Below are 15770 nucleotides of genomic sequence, written 5' to 3'. Positions count from 1 at the left end.
ATGAACTAACTTGATAATTCCCTTAAAAAGATAATCAAAGTTGAAGAGGGATTTGATGCAATACAAAATGGTGCAGCTATTTGGAGAGCCCCAAAGAAATAATATTTTTCCTATGCATACTTCAATTCTGTATAAATATCAAATCAAGCATATTACTGGGCAGCTCCCATGAGTCAAACGTGACAGATAAAGCAACATAAATGATCACTTAATGTAATGCTGTTTGGTAGAAGATTAATGCACAAGAAACAAATGAAATCATGAACTGTTTACAAATATTAAACTAAGTCAATGAGTATGATATATATTTGGTGGGTGCACTGTGGTCCAGAGGAACGTTATTTCATTTGGTTGTACTGTATATATGTACAGTCAGATGACAATAAACTTGAACTTGATTAGTCACTGACATTAATAATTTTCCATTCACCACAATCTCAAACAATAAAAAAAAAACTTCCACCTCTCAAAACAATCTCCCTGTAAGTCACACTTCTTACTCTGGCACACATCACAAAATATTTACAGCAGAGTAGATGGGCATTTACCCATCTCATCCTCGCCTGTAAGAAACTCTCAAGTTATACACGATACTGTCAATGCTGCACTGGGGCTACTGTGTACAGTGTTGGTCACCCTGCTATAGGAAAAATGTTATTCAAGTAGGAAGAGTACGAAGTAGATTTAAGAGAATGCTGCCAGGACTTGAAGGCCTGAGATACTAGGAGTTTATTCCTTGGAATGTAGGAGACAGGGGTATACATAGGACGAATGCAGTCTTTTTCCTAGGAATGGGAACCAAAACTAGAGATTAAGTTTAACGTGAGAAGGGAAAATTTTAAAAGGATCCTGAAGGGCAACTTCTTCATGTAGAGGGTGATGTGTATACAGAATGAACTACCAAAGAAAGTAAATGAAGCAGGTACAATAAGAACATTTAGCAGACTATTAGATAAGAAGGTGGATAGAAGAGCTTAGAACGATGTGGACCCAACATAGACAAATGGTACTAGATTAGATAGGCTCCTTGGTCAGCATAGACAAATTGAGCCGAAGGGCCTGTTTCCATGCTGTATTATTCTCCAGCATTTGGTCTGACTCCTGCCAGTCACTGGCTTCAAGTATACTGCAAAATATTATTTAAACATAATTAAGGACTTTAACCTCTCAGACATTCAAGTTCCAGATCCCCACAGTCCAATCCTTCTACCAATTACTTTAAATCTTTGTTCACTGGTTTTAACCCCTCTGCCAAGGAAAATATGTCTGTCCTATTTACTTCATCTGAGCAAGTCAATTTTATACACCTCAGTCAAGTCAGCCTTATCTATTCCAAAAGAATAAAAGTTTTCAGTATTTAATTTGAAATACCCAACATGGATATAACTGCTCATGAACTAAAAAGATCTCTAAATAATTAACCAGTTACAGTGACTGCCCTAAAAAGGACAGCAGAGAATACAGATTATGAAAATGTGAAGCAAGGTGCTGCAGAAATCAGCCGGTCAGGAGGCACCCAGGAAGGGAACAGGACAGTTGATGTCTCAGGTTGAGAAATTTCTCTGAGTCCAGATGGAGAGCTTCAATTTAAAACACAGACTGTCCATTTCTTTCCCGAGATGTTACCTGACCTGCTTGAGTTCCTCCAGCACCTTGTGTGTTATCCTTTAAGAGAGGCTTGTCCTGGTTCAGAATCTATAACATCAAACCATTAAATCCAAGTTTCAGAGTTAATGTAGTACAAACCTTGTTCCATACAGGTTACCCGAGAACTCTGCACTCTCTATGAATTCTCCAGCTTCAATACCACGAAGCATTTCTTCCCTCGATACAAAATGGTAATCTGGTTTCCGAACAAAGACAGGATCAAGATTACAAAACACACACAGGAATTAACCCTTCCTGTACAGGGGACAGAGTACCATGCAGTCCAGCCTAAAGGCTGATTTATACTTGTGCTCGACGCCGTAACCTACGCAAGTGACCTACACGCGTTGTGAGCGTTTATACCTGTGCATTGGTGTGTCTACGTCGCTCTGCAATTCACGCACATCGCGCATGCGCACACATCTGCCCGCGCAAGGCTTCATGATCATGGTAGTCTTTCCCGGGGTAAATAAGTTTAAAGCAGGTGTCTCTTTTTGTAAAAGCGAAATGTGTCCTCCATAATTTTGGAGGTCTGTAAAGATTTATGGAAAGCATTGCAGCCAGAGTTCCTTCCCTGTCCTTCAGTCGGCCAATGGGAAGCTATTGCAGCGTAGCAGGAAATGTGATGCTATCAAACGGACCAATCACAGTTGTTGCAGTCTGCGTTGCTGCGACGCGCAGTTACATTTTGGGAAAGGTGCGCGTCAGGCTACAGCGTAGGGATCTGCGTAGGGTTCACGGCGACGCTGTACCTATGGCGTCGAGATGACGCACAAGTATAAATCAGCCTTAAGCCTATTAAACCAGAACCCAATTTGAGACATTATTGCATCTCACTGTACAATTTGATTAGGATGTAAAACCAGGCCATTCTGTGCCATATCAACTGAACAAATAAAAAGCAGCATTAATTTGGTGCTTTTCCTCCCTCAGAAACCACAAGCATTTGAAAAATTCTGGTCAAATTAAATTTTTTATTCCACTCAGAGTAAATTTCGCTGCTGAGGCTTTATAAGGCACTGGTGAGGCCTCACCTTGAGTATTGTGAACAGTTTTGGGCCCCTCATCTTAGAAAAGATGTGCTGGCATTGGAGAGGGTCCACAGGAGGTTCACAAGGATGATTCTGGAAATGAAAGGGTTATCATACAAGAAACATTTGATGGCTCTGGGTCTGTACTCGCTGGAATTCAGAAGGATGAGGGGGAATCTCATTGAAACCTTTTGAATGTTGAAAGGCCTAGACAGAGTAGATGTGGAAAGGATGTTTTCCATGGTGGGAGAGTCTAGGACAACAGAGCATAGCCTCAGGATACAGGGGCACCATTTCAAAACAGTGATGTGGAGAAATTTCTTTAGTCAAAGGGTGATGAATTTGTGGAATTTGTTGCCACATGAAGCTGTGGAGGCCAGGTCGTTGGGTGTAGTTAAGGGAGAGATTGATAGGTTCTTGATTGGACATGGCATCAAAGGTTATGGGGAGAAGGCCAGGAACTGGGGTTGAGGAGGAGATAGGAAAAAAAGGATCGGTCATGACTGAATGGCGGAGCAAACTCGATGGGCCAGATGGCCTAATTCTGCTCCTATGTCTTATGGTCCATGGTCTTATTACTATGACACAATGCCAAAGCCAATAGAGAATTTCAAGACAAGGCATATAACCATTTAAGTGGGATTTTAAAATACATTTTTTCATCATCCACAGTACCCACTCAGACCACAGCAACCTTCAATACTGAAGCAAGAACTTTGATGAGAAATGGACACATTGCCTTGTAACTCAAGGAACAGATGGAAATGGAAACTATTAACTAGGACATTAACACAGATACTTCACATACACTGAAGTTAAACAAAATGGATACTAACCTATGCCATTTTCTTCACCCGACCTTGGATTTCTTGTTGTATCTGCAAAATAATTCTCTCCATCAACTAAATACTATTTGAAATGAAAACACTGCGTCATACCAATATTTTAACCCCAAGAGCCTCCTCATTCAAGCCACTCTTCAAATTAAACAGTGTAACCAAACAGCATTAGTTCTTCTATTTAAATTAGGAACTGGCACACGTTAAATTTTGGTGACTATTTTTCAATTTCTAGAACCTTAATAAAGTTACTTATTAGTAAGACATACATACAATCAACTAAGGAATTTAAAGAATTTGGGAAATGTGGAAAAAGGGAACCTGCATCAGTATGAAAAGATAGAACTAGGGCAGGCTACAGTTCACTTAAATGGCTTGAGACAGGCACTTGTTTTCAGAGTCTAGACTGAAAAGAGATTAAAAACCTACTAACGTGAGACACTGAATCCAAAAACTCGTTCATACTCCTTGAGAAGTAGCTTCAGGAGAGTGCTCTTGCCTGCACCAGAGGGTCCACTAATTACCACCGGTCTTGGTCCTGCCATCGCTAGAAGAAACATGTACAGGTTACTCAGAATTCCTTAAAGGATTGGAAGCCTCCATAACTTCTATTGCAGATACTTAAACAAACAAGATCTACAATACTTCAAAGGATTTACTCCCCAAGTGTATTAACATTTTTGTACTGGTGGCATTGGTGAATAAACAGGATTGTTCCTATTCCAGACCTCAGCAACCTGCAATAATACATCTGTGCTGTGAGATGTTGTTCTAAGTCAGGGGTCCCCAACCTTTTTTGCACCGCGGACCGGGGGGGGGGGTAGGGTTGCCAACGTACAAGAGTAGTAGTCGAATACGTTGCGTTTACCCCAAGATAGACTACAATGACCATGAAGCCTTGTGCGGGCACCAGTGCACATGCGTGTACGTGCCGATTTTTTCCTACAAATCGTTTTTGGCGATTCTGTCCTGGGGGGGGGGGGGAGAACTGGAATATAGGTAATAAGTGGCTAATACACTCAATTTCGTTTCTAAAAGGATTTGTCCAATGAATGTAATATTAATCACACAGTGCATATTTTTCTCACATGAATATAGTGATGTCAATTATCAGGGGAGGACAGGGGAGCTTGAAGTGTTGAACGAACTTCCAATAGAAGTGGTAGAGGCAGGTTCGGTATTATCATTTAAAGAAAAATTGGATAGATATATGGACAGGAAAGGAATGGAGAGTTATGGGCTGAGTGCAGGTCGGTGGGACTAGGTGACAGTAGCGTTCGGCACGGACTAGAAGGGCCAATGGCGCCAGTTTCCGTGCTGTAATTGTTATATGGTTATACGAGTCACTTATAAATCAATAGCATCATAACATTTTAAGTAACGTTTGGATATTAAACACATAGTGCATATTTTCCCCGTAAGAACATATAAAATCATTGCAACGCACCAATATCGCTGAATCAGTGGGAGCCCTGGGCTGAATACTTGTTTCCCTGCAACAAGACAGTCCTATCGAGGGGTGATGGGAGTCAGCGATACTCAAAGGGGGTTCCTTATGTCCAGTCTATTCCGCAATTTAGTTTTCGTTGCATTCATTGCAGAGATATGTTGGAAATGGAAGCAACGTTTTCAGTGCTTTCGTGGCTACCTCAGGATATTTAGCCTTGACTTTGATCCAGAATGCCGGCAGAGATGTTATGTCAAACATACTTTTCAGCCCACCGTCATTTGCAAGCTCAAGGAGTTGATCTCCTTCCCACGCTGACATGGATGATGCGCGGGTAATGACCTCGCATGCGTAATGGCTCAACAGTGGCCGTGAAAGGGAATGAGGAAAGGTGCAGCTGATTCATATCGTTTCCTCGTGGCCCAGTAGCACATGCTTTGCGGCCCGGTAGTTGGGGACTGCTGTTCGAAGTGATTCATACAGATGCTTCAGAGATTTGAAGACCATTTTTTATTTCAACGATTAGGATTCCGTTCATATGCAAATTTTGTAGCAGTATGGCCATGTCAAAAATTAGCTGTTACACTTCAAAATTTAATTGAATATTTTGAAGGCCATTTACTGACTGGAAATTAGGTACTGAGTTACCCAGAGTGTGGAATCCTAACTCCCAAAGAGGATCTCCTCCATATAAATATGTTTTGCTGCAATTCCCCAAAGCAACTCCGGAAGGCAAATGTAGCTTCAACGTCTGGAATAAATCTGATAATTCAGTCCATCAGCAGAACAAAACACTGCAAAACCTGTTTTATAGAATATGCCTCACTCTACTCATTCAAATCATAGACTTGAGACAAAGGAGGAAGACAATCAGTTCATCCTCTCCATATAGATTTAAAAAGTGCTAACTACCCTATCCATTCTTGCAGCACTTAGTCAATAATTTTGTAAGTCACAGATTTTCAAATATACACTCTAGTGCTTACCTGCAGCCCCCTTTACTAATCGACAGCGAGTTCAAGGTACCTACCACCCTCATTGTGAAAAGAAAGTTTTCCTCATCTCCCTCTGATCTTGCTATCAGTTATTTCCAACCTACACTCCCCAATTTTGTTAACCCCTCGATCGTGACCCCACTAAGGAGCACCAGGCCATTGTCTCCCACACCATCACCGACTTTATCCGCTCAGGGGATCTCCCATCCACTGCTACCAACCTTATAGTTCCCACACCCTGCACTTCCCGTTTCTACCTCCTACCCAAGATCCACAAACCTGCCTGTCCTGGCCGACCTATTGTCTCAGCTTGCTCCTGCCCCACCGAACTCATTTCTGCATACCTCGACACTGTTTTATCACCCCTTGTTCAATCCCTTCCAACCTATGTTCGTGACACTTCTCACGCTCTTAAACTTTTCGATGACTCTAAGTTCCCTGGCCCCCACCACTTTATTTTCACCATGGATGTCCAGTCCTTATATACTTCCATCCCCCATCAGGAAGGTCTCAAAGCTCTACGCTTCTTTTTGGATTCCAGACCTAATCAGTTCCCCTCTACCACCACTCTGCTCCGTCTAGCGGAATTAGTCCTTACTCTTAATAATTTCTCCTTTGGCTCCTCCCACTTCCTCCAAACTAAAGGTGTAGCTATGGGCACCCGTATGGGTCCTAGCTATGCCTGCCTTTTTGTTGGGTTTGTGGAACAATCTATGTTCCGTGCCTATTCTGGTATCTGTCCCCCACTTTTCCTTCGCTACATCGACAACTGCATTGGCGCTGCTTCCTGCACGCATGCAGAACTCGTTGACTTTATTAACTTTGCCTCCAACTTTCACCCTGCCCTCAAGTTTACCTGGTCCATTTCCGACACCTCCCTCCCCTTTCTAGATCTTTCTGTCTCTGTCTCTGGAGACAGCTTATCCACTGATGTCTACTATAAGTCTACTGACTCTCACAGCTATCTGGACTATTCCTCTTCTCACCCTGTCTCTTGCAAAAACGCCATCCCCTTCTCGCAATTCCTCCGTCTCCGCCGCATCTGCTCTCAGGATGAGGCTTTTCATTCTAGGACGAGGGAGATGTCCTCCTTTTTTAAAGAAAGGGGCTTCCCTTCCTCCACTATCAACTCTGCTCTTAAACGCATCTCCCCCATTTCACATACATCTGCTCTCACTCCATCCTCCCACCACCCCACTAGGAATAGGGTTCCCCTGGTCCTCACCTACCACCCCACCAGCCTCCGGGTCCAACATATTATTCTCTGTAACTTCCGCCACCTCCAACGGGATCCCACCACTAAGCACATCTTTTCCCTCCCCCCCTCTCTCTGCATTCCGCAGGGATCGCTCCCTACACAACTCCCTTGTCCATTCGTCCCCCCCATCCCTCCCCACTGATCTCCCTCCTGGCACTTATCCGTGTAAGCGGAACAAGTGCTACACATGCCCTTACACTTCCTCCCTTACCACCATTCAGGGCCCCAAACAGTCCTTCCAGGTGAGGCATCACTTCACCTGTGAGTCGACTGGGGTGATATACTGCGTCCGGTGCTCCCGATGTGGCCTTTTATATATTGGCGAGACCCGACGCAGACTGGGAGACCGCTTTGCTGAACATCTACGCTCTGTCCGCCAGAGAAAGCAGGATCTCCCAGTGGCTACACATTTTAATTCCACATCCCATTCCCATTCTGACATGTCTATCCACGGCCTCCTCTACTGTAAAGATGAAGCCACACTCAGGTTGGAGGAACAACACCTTATATTCCGTCTGGGTAGCCTCCAACCTGATGGCATGAACATCGACTTCTCTAACTTCCGCTAAGGCCCCACCTCCCCCTCGTACCCCATCTGTTACTTATTTTTATGCACACATTCTTTCTCTCACTCTCCTTTTTCTCCCTCTGTCCCTCTGAATATACCTCTTGCCCATCCTCTGTGTCACACCCCCCCCTTGTCTTTCTTCCCGGACCTCCTGTCCCATGATCCTCTCGTATCCCCTTTTGCCTATCACCTGTCCAGCTCTCGGCTCTATCCCTCCCCCTCCTGTCTTCTCCTATCATTTTGGATCTCCCCCTCCCCCTCCAACTTTCAAATCCCTTACTTACTCTTCCTTCAGTTAGTCCTGACGAAGGATCTCGGCCTGAAACGTCGACTGCACCTCTTCCTACAGATGCTGCTTGGCCTGTTGCGTTCAGCAGAAACTTTGATGTATGTTGCTTGAATTTCCAGCATCTGCAGAATTCCTGTTGTTTCCAATTTTGTTAATCCTTTTTTGTACAGGGAATAGATCTGTATGATTAACTCTATCCAAGAGCCTTTATTTTACACAACTTCCCTATGCCCTGTTTTCCAAAAAAAAATCTCCTTTTATTGTCACTAACAGGAGAAAATCTGCAGATGCTGGAAATCTAAGCAACACACACTGATGTCCTGCAGAAGGGTTTTGGCCCGAAACGTCAGCTGTACTTTTTTTTTCCATAGATGCTGCCTAGCCTGCTGAGTTCCTCCAGCATTTTGTGTGTGTTCCTTTTACAGTCAATTTTTAAAAAAACAGTGCTAGCCTCAAAAAGGCAGCACCAACACAAAGGACCTTCACCATCGAGGGCATACCCTCTTCATGATTCTAACATCACAGAAGAGGCACAGAGGCCTGAAGACCCACACTCAATAATTTGGAAATAGCTTCTTTCCATCCACCATCAGATTATTGAATGGTCATTGATTCAAGAACACAATATTTTTTATTCATCCGTTGCAGTACTTATTTAGTAATTAGTAATTTTTTTTGTCTTGCACTGTGTTGCTGCCACAAAATAACAAATTTTGCACCATGTGTCAGTGATAATAAACCTGATTCTGATTCTGTATCCTTACATTTCTTGTGTCCTTCAAAATGCTTTACATCAGGCTTCCCTGGGTTAACTTTCATTTGCCATTCTGCACAATTAACAGTTAAATATCTTCCCAAGGTCTGTAACTTTCCTCCCATCAACCACATGGCTAATTTTTATATTAACAAACTTCTTTACCATGCTCCCTACGTTTGAGAGGAAATCAATATGCCCAAGATTCCTATGTTTTCCATGAAGTTCGGTTGATGGTGCTCATCGGCTGTGATTGGTAGCTCACCTAGAAGAAAGAAAACTCAGATCTCAAACCACCAGTGCTTTGTGGCTGTGCCTGATCATGGGAAAAGCTTTGCAAATAAATCCCAAGGAAAAATTGGGAGCTTGTGTCCCTAAGGCAGTCCTAGGTTGAGTTCAATGCTCACTTGTGACATTGCTGGTGCCAAACTACATCAGCCTCTGTCGTTCCTTTGGGTTCATCGGGGCCCATGCATTGAGAGAGGGAGCTTGCTACATGGGCTACAGCTTGCTCTACATGTTGTACTGCTCAGGCTTGCAAACCTAGGCAGCTGGGGTGCAGTGTCCATGGTCAACTTTGACTGACAGAGGCCTCACTCGATGATGTCAATGCAAACTAATCTCATCTGCCCAGCACACCACCATCAATTCTTGTATCATGCATGCTTACTAATCAGACTACGTTTATTTTTACACCCTGCATTTATCCTTGGGGAACGTTACTAGTTACAGACCTTCAGTCAAAATAGTATACCTCAACCACTAGCCCCTGTTGTTTTTTTTTAAGGCCAAGACAATTTTGAATCCAATCTACCAAGTCTCCATGGACCTGATGATGCCAAAAGCAAACCGAGTACTGAGCCAGCTGAAAACCCATTTTTGTCAGAGCATGTTAACTATTTCTTTTGATTCCAGCTACTGAACACTTCCAGATCCACTTTGGACCCTCTTAGATCCCATGATCTTTTACTGCATTGTCCAGTTTGCCATGTGGAATATTGTCAAAAGTACCCCCACCACACCTTAAATTCACATGGATTATATCAAATGCACTGCCCTTACTGATGTTTCTACCTTTCTTTAACAATTAATTTAAACAGCTCTTAACAAATCCATGTTGACTGGATTTGAATAATCCTTGCTCTCCTAATTGAAAGTTTATTCTATTTTCCCACTACCGAAAGCTAAGCTAACTGGACTATAATTATAGTTTAATCCTTCCTTTTTAATCAGAGATAACAGCCCTTCAATCTTTCAACATCACTTCCTTACACCAAGAGGATAGACAAATGAAGGTCATTGCCTGCAAAAATTTCTCCCTGCTTTTTTGGATAGTTGGAGATATTTCATCCACGCTTGGCAATTTTTTATCCTCCAAAGATTTTAAAGTCCTTCATTTCAGCCTCTTCACATCACAAAAACCAAATTCAGCCAAATGGATTTACTATACTATCAAGGGTTGAATAACACTCTGGTTACAACAAAGTCCATGGATCCTAACAGGATCTTATTACTTCCTCATCAGACAGCGCTCAGCAGTGACAAAGCAGTAGAAGCAATGTCCATCTCTAATAAGACACAGGTTAATCACCTGTTTGTGACATTTAATAGTACTGCCAATGTCAAGTCTTCAACATCAATATCTTGGAGAAAATCTATTGATAAGATATTTAAGTGGACCAGCCATTTAAATGTTACAAAGACAGTTGGGAAGAAGAAAGGATGAATATGTTGTGATCAGTGATGTCCTCCTGAGCACATTGGAAAATCCAAAGCCAGCATTATGCTAGTACCTTCATCATAAAGCAGATAATTGAGGTAAAACTCAACATCAACTCTAGAAAGGCAATTAGGGAAGAACAACAAATGCTGGCCATCCCAGCGAGACTCACTACCTGTTTTTTTCATTAACTGGTTCTCCACTGTTGATTAAGGAATAACCATTGAAGGAATGTTGCCAAGCTTGAGGGCCTGAGTTATAGGGTGAGGTTGGCAAGCTGGGGTGACTCATTAGACCATAGGAAACTGAGAGTTGACCTTATATGAGGTGTATAAAATCATGAGAGTGAATGCACAGACTTCCTCCTAGGGAAAGAAAATAAAAACTAGAGGGCACAGATTTAAGATAAGGAGGAAAAGACTCTGAAGGGACCTGAGGTGTCAACTTCTCCATGGCGCAGTCAAAGGACAAGGCTGAGCGAGACACAATAATAACATTTATAAGACAGTTGCACAGTACTGTATATTATGTCTTTCCAGTTACTTAATACTACTGAACTATGGGTAGCAGCGTGGAGATGTGTCTCTACCAAAGGAGGTATAAAGTGCTCCTTCCCTCTGCCAGTCTGCAGATCACCCTTGGGCAAAGTACAGATCTGCTTAGACCTCCGATCAGGGTCACGTGAAGCTACAGAAGCAGGTAGTGGATAGTCGTATAAGCAGCTGCTGCATCTCATAGCTCCTGGTTATGCAACCACTGACGCCAGGCAGACAATTCCTGAAAGGCATTGATAATGCCCAGAGTCTTGTCATCTTCAGAAGTTTTCGGATGACTCTGCCACAGTTGGATGCATCAACAAGGGAGATGAGGCTGAGCACAGGGCTACGGTAGGAAACTTTGTCACATGGTGTGAGCAGAATTATCTGCAGCTTAATGTGAAAAAGACTAAGGAGCTGGTGGTAGACCTGAGGAGAGCTAAGGTTCCGGTGACCCCTGTTTCCATCCACAGGGTCAGTGTGGACATGGTGGAGGATTACAAATACCTGGGGATACGAATTGACAATAAACTGGACTGGTCTAAGAACACTGAGGCTGTCTACAAGAAGGGTCAGAGCTGTCTCTATTTCCTGAGGAGACTGAGGTCCTTTAACATCTGCTGGACGATGCTGAGGATGGTCTACGAGTCTGTGGTGGTCAGTGCTATCACGTTTGCTGTTGTGTGCTGGGGCAGCAGGCTGAGGGTGGCAGACACCAACAGAATCAATAAAACTCATTGGTAAGGCCAGTGATGTTGTGGGGATGGAACTGGACTCTCTCACGGTGGTGTCTGAAAAGAGGATGCTGTCTAAGTTGCATGCCATCTTGGTCAATGTCTCCCATCCACTACATAATTTACTGGGTGGGCACAGGAGTACATTCAGCCAGAGACTCATTCCACTGAGATGCAGCACTGAGCGTCATAGGAAGTCATTCCTGCCTGTGGCCATCAAACTTTACAACTCCTCCCTTGGAGGGTTAGACACCCTGAGCCGATAGGCTGGTCCTGGACTTATTTCAAAATTTACTGGCATAATTTACATATTACTATTTAACTATTTATGGTTCTATTACTATTTATTATTTATGGTGCAAATGTAACGAAAACCAATTTCCCTCAGGATCAATAAAGTATTACTATGACTACCATGACTATAATGGCTTGGGTCACACATCTTGTAAGATACTGTCCAAAAGGCAATGGCAAACCACTTCTGTAGAAAAAATTGCAAAGAATAATCATGGTCATGGATAGACCATGATTACCCACATCATATGACACAGCACTTAACAAATGAAGTACTGAGCCAATACAATGCTACATAGTCTTACACGAGGAAATCTGCAGATACTGGGAATTCAAGCAACACACACAAAAAATGCTGGTGAACGCAGCAGGCCAGGCAGCATCTATAGGAAGAGGTACAGCTGACATTTGGGGCCGGGACCCTTTGTCAGGACTAACTGAAAGAAGAGATAGTAAGAGATTTGAAAGTGGGAGGGGGAGGGGGAAATCCAAAATGATGGGAGAAGACAGGAGGGGGAGGGATGGAGCCAAGAGCTGGACAGGCGATTGGCAAAAGGGATACGAGGCTGAAGAACGGAGAGGATCATGGGATGAGAGGCCTAGGGAGAAAGAAGGGGGGGGGTAGGGAAGCCCAGAGGATGGGCAAGGAGTATAGTGAGAGGGACAGAGGGAGAAAAAGAGAGAAAAAAAAGCAACACACACAAAAAATGCTGGTGGAACGCAGCAGGCCAGGCAGCATCTATAGGAAGAGGTACAGTCGAAGTTTCGAGCCTGGACCCTTCGTCAGGACTAACTGGAAGAAGAGCTAGTAAGAGATTTGAAAGTGGGAGGGCGAAGGGGGAGATCCGAAATGATAGGAGAAGACAGGAGGGGAGGGGTAGATCTAAGAGCTGGAGAAGGGAGAGGATCATGGGACGGGAAGCCTGGGGAGAAAGAGAAGGGGGGAGGGGAGCCCAGAGGGTGGAGACCAGGCAAAAAGTTTAGTGAGAGGGACAGAGGGAGAAAAAAAGAGAGAGAGAAAAGAAAAGGGGGAAAAATAAAAAATATATTAAATAAATAAATAAGGGATGGGGTACGAAGGGGAGGTGGGGCATTAACGGAAGTTAGAGAAGTCAATGTTCGTGCCATCAGGTTGGAGGCTACCCAGACGGAATACAAGGTGCTGTTCCTCCAACCTGACTGTGGCTTCATCTTTACAGTAGAGGAGGCCGTGGATAAACATATCAGAATGGGAATGGGACGTGGAATTAAAATGTGTGGCCACTGGGAGATCCTGCTTTCTCTGGCGGTCAGAGCATAGGTGTTCAGCGAAACGGTCTCCCAACGTGTGTCAGGTCTTGCCAATATACAGACCGCATCGGGAGCACTGGATGCAGTATATTACCCCAACTAACTCACAGGTGAAGTGTCGCCTCACCTGGAAGGACTGTCTGGGGCCCTGAATGGTGGTAAGGGAGGAAGTGTAAGGGCATGTGTAGCACTTGTTCTGCTTACAAGGGTAAGTGCTGGGAGGGAGATCGGTGGGAAGGGATGGGGGTGGGTGGACGAGTGGACAAGGGAGTCATGTAGGGAGCGATCCCTGCGGAAAGCAGAGGGGGGTGGAGGGAAAGATGTGCTTGGTGGTGGGATCTCGTTGGAGGTGGCGGAAGTTACGGAGAATTATATGTTGGATCCGGAGGCTGGTGGGGTGGTAGGTGAGGACAAGGAGAACCCTATTCCTAGTGAGGTAGTGGGAGGATGGGGTGAGAGCAAATGTGCGTGAAATGGGAGAGATGTGTTTGAGAGCAGAGTTGATGGTGGAGGAAGGGAAGCCCCCTTCTTTAAGAAAGGACATCTCCCTCATCCTGGAATGAAAAGCCTCATCCTGAGAGTGGATGTGGCGGAGACAGAGGAATTGCGAGAAGGGGATGGCATTTTTGCAAGAGACAGGGTGGGAACAGGAATAGTCCAGGTAGCTGTGAGAGTCCATAGGCTTATAGTAGACATCAGTAGATAAGCTGCCTCTAGAGACAGAGACAGAAAGATCAAGAAAGGAGAGGGAGGTGTCGGAAATGGACCAGGTAAACTTGAGGGCAGGGTGAAAGTTGGAGGCAAAGTTAATGAAGTCAACGAGCTCAGCATGCATGCAGGAAGCAGCGCCAATGCAGTCGTCGATGTAGCGAAGGAAAAGTGGGGGACAGATACCAGTATAGGCTTGGACCATGGATTGTTCCACAAGGCCAGCAAAAAAGGCAGGCGTAGCTGGGACCCATACGGGTGCCCATGGCTACACCTGTAGTTTGGAGGAAGTGGGAGGAGCCAAAGGAGAAATTATTAAGAGTAAGGACTAATTCCGCTAGATGGAGCAGAGTGGTGGTAGAGAGGAACTGGTTAGGTCTGGAATCCAAAAAGAAGCAGAGAGCTTTGAGACTTTCCTGGTAGGGGATGGAGGTATATAGGGACTGGACATCCATGGTGAAAATAAAGTGGTGGGGGCCAGGGAACTTAACCTGATGGCATGAACATTGACTTCTCTAACTTCCATTAATGCCCCACCTCCCCTTCGTACCCCATTCGTTATTTTTTTTTTAATTCTCCCTCTTTTTTTTTCTCCCTCTGTCCCTCTCACTATACTCTTTGCCCATGCTCTGGGCTCCCCTCCCCCTTTCTCCCTAGGCCTCCCGTCCCATGATCCTCTCCCTTCTCCAGCCTCGTACCCCTTTTGCCAATCACCTGTCCAACTCTTGGCTCCATCCCTCCCCCTCCTGTCTTCTCCTATCATTTCGGATCTCCCCCTCCCCCTCTCAAATCTCTCACTACCTCTTCTTTCAGTTAGTCCCAACGAAGGATCTCAGCCTGAAACGTCAACTGTACCTCTTCCTTTAGATGCTGGCTGGCCTGCTGCGTTCACCAGCATTTTTTGTGTGTGTTGCTACATAGTCTTATTTCTGTTTCCCCAAACATCTTCCCATTTTAATCAATATACAGTACTGTGCAAAAGTCTCAGGCACCCTAGCTATATATACGTGAAAGACTGAGGAATATTGGTCAAGTGCAAGCAAATAATACCCTTAGATGGCTACCTTGGTCAACATGGATGAGTTGGGCTGAAGGGCATGTTTCCATTTTGTATTACTTTATGAATATATAACAAGTGCATTGAGACAGGAAATAAGATTTATTTACTCCAAGTAAATAAACAGTAAATAATCACTTTTGACACTGTCAGACAGCAAGATCTTCTGGATATGATTCAAGGTCTTGACATAGATGGGAAAGATATACGTTTCTTAAGAAACTTATACTGGGACCAGGCAGCATCCATCAGAATAGAAGGAGAAGTGAGTGAGTATGTGAATATCATGAGAGGAGTCAGGCAAGGTTGTGTCTTTTCACCAAACTTATTCAACCTGTATAGTGAAAATATCTTGAGAAGTATCAAAGACATCAAAGGATTCACAATTGGAGGTCATAATATAAATAACATCAGATATGCTGATGACATCGTACTAATAGCCGACTCAGAAACAAAACTTCAAGAACTACTCACTATAGTGGCAGCAGAAAGTAATCGCAGAGGCCTCTCAATCAAGACTAAGACAGAAAGCATGGTCATCTCCAGAAAGACAAACATCCCACAATGTGTGATCAAGATTGGAAATACAAACATCAAACAAGT

General features: G+C 44.0%; 1 protein-coding gene across 4 annotated transcripts in view; it reads right to left on the bottom strand.

Annotated features, from left to right (window-relative positions):
- Window positions 1-15770, bottom strand: part of guk1a (guanylate kinase 1a) — a 129881-nt gene that overhangs the window by 11674 nt on the left and 102437 nt on the right. For all 4 annotated transcript variants that reach the window (XM_063044510.1, XM_063044511.1, XM_063044512.1 and 1 more), the window contains 3 exons: window positions 3951-4064; window positions 3515-3556; window positions 1747-1843 (listed from right to left, as the gene is read on the bottom strand). In XM_063044510.1, coding sequence (XP_062900580.1) covers window positions 1747-1843; window positions 3515-3556; window positions 3951-4064 — 253 coding nt within the window. The remainder of the gene's footprint in view (window positions 1-1746; window positions 1844-3514; window positions 3557-3950; window positions 4065-15770) is intronic.

The sequence above is a fragment of the Mobula hypostoma genome, chromosome 3 (genome assembly GCF_963921235.1).
Source record: "Mobula hypostoma chromosome 3, sMobHyp1.1, whole genome shotgun sequence".
Classification (NCBI taxonomy): Eukaryota; Metazoa; Chordata; class Chondrichthyes; order Myliobatiformes; family Myliobatidae; genus Mobula; species Mobula hypostoma.
This window is presented reverse-complemented; position numbering and strand designations above follow the sequence as displayed.